Consider the following 11,488-nt stretch of genomic DNA (forward strand, 5'->3'; position numbering starts at 1 on the left):
TAGTCACACACACACACACACACACACGCACACACACACACACAAGCACACAAACAAAATGAGACAGGAGCACTATAGCCCTTTACTTGATGCTCATCTTTCTAAATAAGAATCCAGGTGTCACCTGGGATCCAGTACAAAATGCAGGTTTAGCTAGCAACAGGAAGAAAGCTCCCCACACCAAAATGCCAGAAGAGGGAGAAGATTAACGGTAACAATTTTACATGCTTGAAAAAAAAAAACAATGCATTTGAAATAACTGACCCTTTAAAATACCTTGAACAGACAGAAAAGGGCAAAGCCATCTGTGTCTTTGCAAAGGGCAAGTCTCTTCAGAAATGGTGGCAAAACCGGAAGCCAAAAGTACCCGCTTGTCTGGCAGTTAAGTGTTCTGGATGTTTCTGAAAAGTCCAATGGGAATTCCCTTAGACTTTTCCAGACAGCAAGGTCACGCTTACTCTATGAAAATAATCAGGTGCTGTTGTTCCAAGAGCTGGCCCAGGTCTTTAAAGCTCCTCTGCCCCCTGCCCAGGGGGCTGGGTGGTGAGTCTCCCAAGTCCCCAGACTGAGCTCAAGCGCTTTGGGGCCGGGGCTCTCGGCCGCTGTTGAGAAGATCTGTGAGCTCTCCGATATACTTGATGGTGTACTTCAGCGTCTGGATCTTGGTGAGCGGCTGGCCCCTCTGACTGTAGACAGGGGGCAGATAATTCCTGAGGGTGTGCAGGGCATCAGCCAAAGTCCTCATCCGAAGCTTCTCCCTCTCGCTGGCCTTCCGTCTCCGCTGGACGGACATCCTGACCTTGGTGCCCTTCTGGGCCTTGCTGCCACTAGAGCCCTGCAGGTAGGCAGGCGGGAAAGCCAACATGTCGTAGTCCACCTCTACCAGGCCGCTGGTCCCAAGGCCGCTGCAGTCATCGCCGCCCCGATCATTGGCACCTCCATGCCCACAGGCGAGCCCGGCCACAGCCTGACAGGGAGAGGAAGAATAGGACTCCAGGGATGGAACCGGGGAGAGGCTCTGGGAGGGAGAGGCCTGGGTCAGCTCAAAGGACCCCGCCCTGTCTTTCCAGTCCCAGGAGGACAGCAGGCCAGGGCTGTCGGAGGAGCCCAAGCCGTCTTCCAGGTTGAGGAAGGTCTCTCGCAGGTTGTCCATGCCTGCAACACAGCTGCAGAGAGGATGAGGCCCTGGCAAGTGAGAAGGCAAGTTGTGCCGCCTGGCCAGGGCAGGGCTCTCTTTTATGATGGCCGGGGAGAAGTGATGAAGTGGGAAAGAGGGTCGGGTAGAGGGAGTTCAAAGGAGAAACCAAGGACCAAGATGGAGAATGAACTCTTCAGGTGTCACTTTCTCCTCATTGATAATTAGCATCTTCCAGCTAAAATGTCTTTAAACAGACAGGCCTCTGAGAGAAGAAAAAAGGAATTATCTAGTTGTAACTAAACCAATTAAGACTGCATAACTAGACTTAGCATTGTCCTGTGGAACTCATTAATGAGGGAGCCAAGAAAAAGAAACCTGGGCAATCTGCAGCGAGGAGGTGGTGGCGAGGGGCCTGCTGGAGAAAAACAGAGCCCCACCCCCCGGGGCCACGACCACCGAGCTATTTCAGAGCAGACGGGCTGCTCTGTGGGAGAATCAAGGTGGTTTGGGGACAAGGTAACCCCTCTGAGCTTGGACCCTATTGCTTGTCAAATGCAGACAGTAGTTCTTACTTTGTGTGGCTGCTGGGGGAAGGCACACAGGCACACAGGGAATGCCAGTCTTCTTCTCTCCATCCTTTCCCACGTTTCCTTGGGTTTTGCAGAGTGCAGACAAGCCCCCAGAATGCTTACACTCAGGATGACAAAAGCCAGCAGCTCCAGTAAATCCAGAGCCTCAGTGAGGAGGAAATATCCTCCAAGAAGCTTAAAGCCCTTGCTGTAACTGAGCAGTTTGGGATTCCCCACAACAAACAGATACCAGGAAGTAGAATGCTCCTTTAAGACAGGACGGCTGCAGAATATCTGGCATGTAGCCTTCTGAAACTCTTTAAAATCCAGCCACAGAGTCACACCTTGTTTTTTGAAATGTATAGAGGAAGTGTGAAATTAACTAGGGAGCCCGTTTTCCCCACCACAGCTCCAAATGCCGCCAAATGTGTTAAGTTGGATGGTCCTGCTAGGTTGCTTCACTTCCTAATGCTCTGAGAGAGAGACCTGGTGTTTTGGAAAAGGAGTCTCAGATTCCCCATTTGTCCCAGGAACGAAATTTATTCTCCATGCAACTAGTTCTACAAATTAGTATGAACATCAGCATCACAGTGAGTTACATTTCATATTAATGTGTCCTTTAATATGGTTATTTAAGCCCCTTTGCAATTATTGAAAAGAAATGTCAATGGTATAATTAGAACATTTATGGCATTTTTTAATTAGCTTGGCTCAGGGGGAGAATAAAAGCTCTAGCAGGTAATCTGTGGAAGAATGCTTTTAATTATGCCATTTGCTAAAGGACCCTAAGCCATATCTTAGAGAAGAATAATATTAATGAAACTAATAAGTGCAATACATGGCTCTTTTTCCCTTCTCCTTTTTCTCTTCCTTCAATTTTTATTGGAAAGTCTAGAATCTGTTGATTCTACCCAAGAAACTTTACCTATTGGTATGAAAGAAACAAGTGAAAGTGTTTATCACTCACTTGTGTCAGACTGTTTGTGAACCCATGGACTGTAGCCTGCCAGGCTCCTCTGTCCATGGAATTCTCCAGGCAAGAATACTAGAATGGGTAGCCATTCCCTTCTCCGGGGGAATCTTCCTGGTTCAAGGATCAAACCTGGGTCTCCCACATTGCAGGCAGATTCTTTACCATTGGAGCCACCAGAAAAGTCCAAAAAGTGAAAGTGTTCGTCCTAAAACCTGCTAGGCTCCTCTGTCCACAATTTCATTTGATTGCGGTAGGGGGAGGCGACCTAAATGCCATTCAGAGAGAAGGGGGTTCTCCACAGACCTGAGGTGGCTGTGCTGGCCCCTGCCACAGTTGGCTTTCAGGCCCCATGTTTTGGACTTTACAGTTTTCCATGTAAAACTATTTCTGTTTCCAGACTCCATAAATGTTTTTCCCTCTCTAAAGCGTCTGTCTGGGGTTTCCCTTGTGGCTCAGGTGGTAAAGAATCTGCCTGCAATGTGGGCAATCCAGGTTTGATCGCTGAGTTGGGAAGATCCCCTGCAGAAGGGCATGGCAACCCATTCCAGTATTCTTACGTGGAGAATTCCATGGCCAGAGGAGCCTGGTGGGCTATATAGTCCATGGGAACACAAAAAGTCAGACACGACTGAGTGACTAACACACAAAGCTTCTTTCTAAAATTGCTGATTTCTTAAACTTCTATTTTCAGAAATTTCATTTCCTAAGTGAGATAGTATCTGTCAAATCCTTGGTGTCCTATAAGATCCTTAATAAATGTAGGATTTGTTCTTGCTGTTACTGTCTATTCGTGGTCAAACTCATCAGTATCAGAACGTCCTACTGGATTCTGACTCCTCTCCCCTGACCCTGGTCACCCAGCATTGCTGGTCCTGGAAAACTTGCTCTTAAAACAAAGAAAATTGCCTGGTTTCCATATTTGTCGATGTAGACTCTTTCACTCTTGTGAGAAACAAACCAAAACTAGACTTGCACCTACACTTCTGGTCTCCATGAGGCATTCTGTGCTCAGTCAGAGGAAACTGGAGATGCAGGACAGCCTAACATCCTTGGCATTTCAAGGCCTGGGGTTGGGTCCATACTAATTGGTGTTTTGGGTTTTTTTTAATCTGCCTTGAAGACCAGACCACAGAAACTGGACAAGACTATACAGGACCCAATGAAGCCTAGTTGACCGTGTGAAATAGCAAGAAAAAGAGCCAGAGTTCACCTCCTTTACAGCAAATGACTCATCCCCTCAGGACCTTAGTATTTTAATTTGTAAAAGAAGGATAATAATATCTGTTCTGCCTTCTTTGTGAAGAGCATCTGTGAAATGAAGCATGTAGACCAGATCATTAAACCTCCTTCCAGCTCTAAAATGCAATGAAACATGTTACTGTGTGAACATGCCACTTGATCAAAAGACCTGCTGTCAGACCCATGTAGGGACTTAGAGACTATTGAACCCACCATTTTATCTGCATTCTGGAGATGACAATGACTTGCTCAGTATCACACTAAAAGGCTGTGGCAGAGATGTGAACCAAAAAGCCGAAGGTGCCTGACTGACTCTCAGATCTGTCATTTTTCTTCCCTTGAAATTAACATAGATTAAGTGGTAAGTAAGCTTTCATATTGGAGAAGGCAATGGCACCCCACTCCAGTACTCTTGCCTGGAAAATCCCATGGGCGGAGGAACCTGGTGGGCTGCAGTCCATGGGGTCGCTAAGAGTCAGACACAACTGAGCGACTTCACTTTCACTTTGCACTTTCATGCATTGGAGAAGGAAATGGCAACCCACTCCAGGGTTCTTGTCTGGAGAATCCCAGGGATGGGGGAGCCTGGTGGGCTACCGTCTATGGGGTCGCACAGAGTAGGACATGACTGAAGTGACTTAGCAGTTCAGCAGTAGTAAGCTTTCATATCAGTCAAGATATATAGTTCCCACAATACTGTTATTGGGATAAATATTTTAATATGAATTGAAATGTCATTCACTCAAAATATTTATGAGATATTGTGATTATGATTGTAACAAATTAAAAAGAAGTCTCCACACAGAAGTAGAGAACAAATGTATGGATACCAAGGGGCAAGGGGTGTATGGATTGGGAGATTGAGGTTGGCATAGATACATTCAGTTCAGTTCAGTTCAGTCACTCAGTTGTGTCTGACTCTTTGCGACCCCATGAATCGCAGCACGCCAGGCCTCCCTGTCCATCACCAACTCCTGGAGTTCACCCAAACTCATGTCCATCAAGTCGGTGATGCCATCCAGCCATCTCATCCTCTGTCGTCCCCTTCTCCTCCTGCCCTCAATCCCTCCCAGTATCAGGGTCTTTTCCAATGAGTCAACTCTTCGCATGAAGTGGCCAAAGTATTGGAGTTTCAGCCTCAGCATCAGTCCTTCCAATGAACACCCAGGACTGGTCTCCTTTAGGATGGACTGGTTGGATCTCCTTGCAGTCCAAGAGAATCTCAAGAGTCTTCTCCAGCACCACAGTTCAAAAGCATCAATTCTTCAGCACTCAGCTTTCTTCATAGTCCAACTCTCACATCCATACATGACCACTGGAAAAACCATAGCCTTGACTAGATGGACCTTTGTTGGCAAAGTAGTATCTTTGCTTTTTAATATGCTGTCTAAGTTGGTCATAACTTTCCTTCCAAGAGTAAGCGTCTTTTAATTTCATGGCTGCAATCACCATCTGCAGTGATTTCGGAGCCCCCAAAAATAAAGTCTGACACTGTTTCCACTGTTTCCCCATCTATTTCCCATGAAGTGATGGGACCAGATGCCATGATCTTAGTTTTCTGAATGTTGAGCTTTAAGCCAACTTTTTCACTCTCCTCTTTCACTTTCATCAAGAGGCTTTTTAATTCCTCTTCACTTTCTGCCATAAGGGTGGTGTCATCTGCATATCTGAGGTTATTGATATATATTAAATAAATAAATAATGAGAACTGACTGTATGGCACAGGGAAGTCTACTCAGTGCTCTGTGGTGACCTAGATGGGAAGGAAATTCAAACAAAGAGGGGATATATGTATATGTATGGCTGATTCACTTTGCTGTACAGCAGAAACAAATACAACATTGTAAAGCAAATATACTCTGATTTTTTTTTTTTAAAGTCTGCAACTCCAAGGTGTACTACTAAGATGACTTGTAAAACTTCCTGGTCCTAGTTTCCAAAGAATAGCATAAGGATACAGATTGTCTCAGCTTTCAAGTCCCAGGTCATTACAATAACTTTTCACTGTAGAAAAGAACCCAGGATTTTGTTATACAGATTAAAGAGTGGTCTGGTGTCCAGTTTTCAGAAAGACAAACAGTTGAGGGAATGACAGTCATGACCCCAATAACAGTCAGGACAGATGCATGGACAGCTGGGCATTTCGCACTAGCCAGAGGTGATTATAAACTCTGCATCTAAGGGCCAGGTAGAGCCCCTTCCAGGAAATTGACAAACAGTGCTCAGAGAATCCACTGGAAACAAGAGGAAACAGGCTGCTTCAATGCTTGAGTCTGAATCCACCAGTGGTCCCATGTCACCGCTAGCCCATAAGGCACCTCTATGCAAGTTAGAAAATTGCTGAGCTTGGACCTATGTCCAAGCTGCACTCCTGACCTCTTCCAGTAACCTCTGTATAGCCCCTGCAAATGGTGGTTCTTGTGATGTGTCTCTTTTGCTATATTAGCCTTTTCAGTACTAAATTGTTCGCTGTTCAGACACTGGTGGACAGATGGAAGGTGGTAGTAGTATAATAATGCAGCCATTCAGAATTGGACAAATCTTACACTGGCTCCTGAGTCATTATGACCTTGGACATGTTAATGCATCTGTCTTAGCTTCAGCTTTTGTCGGTACAACTGAAATACTAATACTGACCACATAGAGGGAGGTCTTCTTTTTCATCAGGTCTACACATGGTATGGTGTAAGTTTACTGACAAACTGTGCTCGATCACTTCTTGATTCCCTGAGTCAAAAGAAGTTGGAGCCGCAATACATGTAGTCCCAAATGCATCTCTTCCATTTTCTTTGACTTCAAGTCACCTCTGCTTAGAAATCAAAATTCCCTCCTTTCAAATGCAACCAGATAGATACTTTCAGGGAAACAAATTTAGACAGAGTTCTTTATCAAAGAGGGCTTCCCAGGGTGGCTCAGTGGGTAAAGAATCCTCCTGCAATACAGGAGACACGGGTCCCATCCCTGAGTTGGGAAGATCACCTGGAGGAGGAAATAGCAAACCACTCCAGTACCCTTGCTAGGAGAATCCCATGGACAGAGGAGCCTAGCGGGCTACAGTCCATGGGGTTGCAGAAACATGATTTAACAACTGAGCATGTGCACGCTTTACCAAAGAACAGTGGTTACCCAAGGTGAGTAGTTGGAGTTATCTGCCTCCAGTGCCCACAATAAAGGAATGCATTACCTACAGATAATTTAGAAACAGAGATGAGATAACTTAGAAACAGTTGATCTGTGTTTTACTATTGCTATATAGTGGTGGTTGCAAACAATGACAATAATAAAATGACTACTCCTTGCTGGTGTGGCCCACTTCCACCACCACCCCGTCCCTGGTGCCACCACTGCCAAAGAGAACTTTAAACAGCCCAGCAGTTTGGAACCATGATCCAGGACACCTGAGCCCTAGTCCTCGTTCTGACTGTCCTTACTGTGGAACGCTGAGTGACTCGTTCATTTATGGACTTGCCTTTCACATGTGAAGATTTAGACCATCCTATATACATTTTTGAGGGCTTCCCAGGTGGCACTAGTTTCTCTAGCCAAAGCAGGAGAACATAAGATATGTGGGTTGGGAAGATTCTGGATTGGGAAGATCCCCTGGAGAAGGGCACGGCAACCCACTCCAGTATTATGGGCTGGATAATCCTATAGACAGAGTTACTCTTTAATTCCTGCCGTGTGCAGAGAATCAGACTCATCTATTTTATTTTTGTTTTAAGATTCACTGGTTCATCTTAATTTTCGCAGCAATTCAGTAGGGTAGAGGTTATGAACCACACTCTAAAGATGAGGAATCCTGTGTTCAGAAAGAGTGTTAAGTCTCTTTGCAACCCTATGGACTGTAGCCTGCCAGGATCCTCTGTCCATGGGATTCTCCAGGCAAGAATACTGAAGTGGGTTGCCATTTCCTCCTCCAGGGGATTTTCCTGACCCAGGATTTGAACCTGTGTCTCATGTCTTGAGCAATGGCGGGTGGGTTCTTTAACCACTAGTGCCACCTGGGAAGCCCATGTTCAGAAAGGGGTTCAGCAAACACAGAGGATAGAAAAGGCAGGATGCAACCTGAGTACATGAATGCCAAATCCCAGACTCCTTCCTCTACACACACTGCCTCCCAGAAGCAGTCATCTGTGCAACGTAATCCCTGGGAACATCTACAAGATGCAAGACTTTGCTCGAGTCCCATTCCTGCCCAGAAGCTTCTCCCATCTGTCTCAGTTCTTAGAATGTGTCCCTTCTCTAATGAATAGACAGTACAAAGCTTTGGCCCCAGTTATTTGCTGCTAATACTTAACTGCCTGATGTTCTGGTTATCTAGTCACATATCTGACTTACTACCCCAATTATGTTTTGATTCCTTAGTAGGTCTTAGCATGGAATAAGAGCTAAGAAGGGATAGCAGATTAGCCTATGGGTTTTGTTTGATACATACTACAGGCCAAGTACTGCGCTGGGTGCTGAGGACAGAAAGTTAAGTTAAAAAGCTTTTGTCTTTGTGTTGCTGAGAGCATTAAGGGTGGAGACAGAGAAGTAACAATACTCATAAAACCATGTGTAACACCAAGGAAACCATAATTGAAAGAGACACGTGTACCAGAATTGAAAGAGACATGTGTACCCCAATGTTCATCACAGCACTGTTTACAATAGCCAGGACATGGAAACAACCTAGATGTCCGTTGGCAGACAAATGGACAAGAAAGTTGTGGTACATATACACAATGGAATATTATTCAGCTATTAAAAAGAATGCATTTGAATCAGTTCTAATGAGGTGGATGAAACTGGAGCCTGTTATACAAAGTGAAGTAAATTAGAAATAAAAGCACCAATACAGTATATTAATGCATATATATGGAATTTAGAAAGATGGTAACAACTACCCTATATGCAAGACAGTGAAAGAGACATAGATACAAAGAACAGACCTTTGGACTCTGTGGGAGAAGGTGAGGGTGGGATGATTTGAGAGAATAACATTGAAACATGTATATTACCATATGTGAAATAGATGACCAGTCCAAGTTTGATGCATGAAACAGGACACTCAAAGCTGATGCATTGGAACAATCCAGAGGGATGGAATAGGGATGGAGGTGGGAGGGATTTCAGGACAGGGGGACACATGTACATCCATGGCTGATTCATGTCAATGTATGGCAAAAACCACCACAATATTGTAAAGTAATTAGCCTTCAACTATAATAACTAAATTTAAAAAAAAAAAAAAACACCATATGATAAATTGAACCATAGGGTACCTGCCACCTGCACAACTGTATGAAGCAGCCCTGGGACCTCTGTAGTATGTCCCCATTGCAGTACTAGCACATGTAGGATTTTAGATGGATGGTTAGAATGTGCATTATTGTCAATAGGAGAGCCATCAGAGCAGACTAAACCTGGGTCAAGTCTTAGAGACAGTTGCACACAGATGAGGGCTACATTAAAGAATCTGGAGGGTTTTCTGTATCATGTGATATATAAAAGTAACATTCCTGTGGGTTCTTAAAAAGATGCTCCTTTAAAAGCAGAGCTTTTATTTGTTTGTTTTTAACAAGGTGAAAGTTTGGAGGACAGCATTCTAGTCATTGCTTGGAGGTTAGATAGAGCACAAATTGTGCAAGAAGCTACCAGTCGTTCCATGTTCCCAGGGCGTCGACCGGAGGCCGAAGCTGGTCAGAAAACCACAAAGCCACACTTGTTGAAAAGGAGAACTTCTATCGCTTTCCAAAGTGCAAGCAAATCCCTTTTTCTTTTTTTCTAAGTTTTCATTGGAGTATAGTTGCTTTACAATGTTGTGTTAGTTTCTACTGTATAGCAAAGTGAATCAGCTGTACATGTACATATATCCTCTCTTTTTTTGATTTCCTTCCCATTAGGTCACCACAGAGTATTGAGCAGAGTTCCCCATGCTATACAGTAGGTTCTCACTAATTATCTATTTTTCACATAGAATCAATGGTGTATATATGTCAATCCCAATCTTCCAATTCATCCTCTACCCCCAAATCCCTCTCCTTTCAAAGCTGGAGAGGAGGACCTTGCCTGTATTGGTAAAGCACTTGGAGTCTATCTTATAGATGATGAAAGCTTCTAGTCATCATGATGAGATTTAAGCAGAAGCTGGATTTGGCCAGCAGAACCCCGGAGCCATTACTCCAGCTGCTTGTAGAGGATGTGTTTGCTGGAACATGCCTGGAGGCCAAGGCTGCACCAGGTTTTATTCTGGATTCTTAACAGAGGTTAACTCACTTTAATCCTTGAAACAGCCCTGTGAAGTATGTGCCACGATCATCACCAATCCTGTTTTACTAATACTAGAATTTGAGACACAATTTGCAGCAACATTATCATTTGCAGTAGAGATTATCACACTAAGCGAAGTAAGTCAGAAAGAAAAAAAATACCATATGGTATCACTTACATGTGGAATCTAAAATATGACACAAATGAACACACCTACGAAACAGAAATAGATTCACAGATATAAAGAACAGATTCATGGTTGTCAAGGAGAAGATGGGTGGGGGAAGGAGAGATTGGGAGTTTGGGATTAGGAGAAGCAAACTATTTATGTAGAATGGGTAATCAACAAGATCCTACTGTATACCAAGAAACTATATTCAATATCCTGTGATAAACCATGATGGAAAAGAATATGAAAAAGAGTATACATATATATATGTATATGTTTAACTGAATCACTTTGCTGTACAGCAGAAATTAAGGCATTGTATTTTTACATAAACATTGTAAATCAACTATACTTCAATTAAATATTTCTTAAAAAGAAATAGAAGTACAGAGCGGTTAAGCAATCTGCCCAAGACTCCACACCTAATGACTGGTAGCCCTAAGATTCGTACCTAGGCAGGCTACCTCAGGTCCAGACTTTTCACCACTGGCCAAATCAGCTGAGAAGGGTTAGAGGCATCAGTGTGATGGTCTTTATAGTGCTCTTGAAGCCAGAACTCAGTCTTGAACTTCAACTCAGTAAATATGAGAAACAAGTTGACTGGTACCTTTCAATCATGTAAGCAGTACATACAGGGCTCCAGAGATTGGCCCAGGGTACTAGGTGCTTTGGGCTTCCCTGGTGGCTCAGTGGTAAAGAATCCACCTGCCAATGCAGGACATCTTCCTGTGTCCTTGAGCTGGTAAAGAGAAATAAAGGTAGCAATTTCCTAGTTGGTCACTGACACAACCTCCTGTGAAGCCCATGAGGGTTCCAGTGATGCCAGGAGCTGTTCTTCCCAGCCTGGCTTCCACGTCACTCCCATCACTCTCTCTACAAACTAGGGAAATAAATAGTAAAAGGTTTTGCTTCTCCTGATTTAAGTTTGAGGCTCATTGAAAAGCCAAAGGGTAAAACTTGACACTTTGGTTTTCATTTCCTTGTAAGTGAATGGCAAAGCACTTTGTCGTGTGCACATAAACGGTTTTCACCAGCTGAATATTTAAATTAGGACAAAATAGCAGGAAAAAAAAAGAATGAAATCATTTGGTTTACTTCATAAAAGAGATGAAAGACAGAAGGTAAAGACGCTCAACTGTAGAAATGCT

At 43.9% G+C, this 11,488-nt stretch overlaps 1 protein-coding gene across 1 annotated transcript; it reads right to left on the minus strand.

The window, feature by feature from the left end:
* Positions 1-213: 213 nt before the first annotated feature.
* MSGN1 (mesogenin 1) lies at positions 214-1,646 on the minus strand. The gene has a single exon (XM_025262442.3). It carries the CDS (start codon positions 1,151-1,153, stop codon positions 572-574), a length of 582 nt encoding a protein of 193 aa, XP_025118227.3. The 5' UTR covers positions 1,154-1,646; the 3' UTR covers positions 214-571.
* Positions 1,647-11,488: the final 9,842 nt, after the last annotated feature.

Source organism: Bubalus bubalis, chromosome 12 (assembly GCF_019923935.1).
Source record: "Bubalus bubalis isolate 160015118507 breed Murrah chromosome 12, NDDB_SH_1, whole genome shotgun sequence".
NCBI lineage: Eukaryota > Metazoa > Chordata > Mammalia > Artiodactyla > Bovidae > Bubalus > Bubalus bubalis.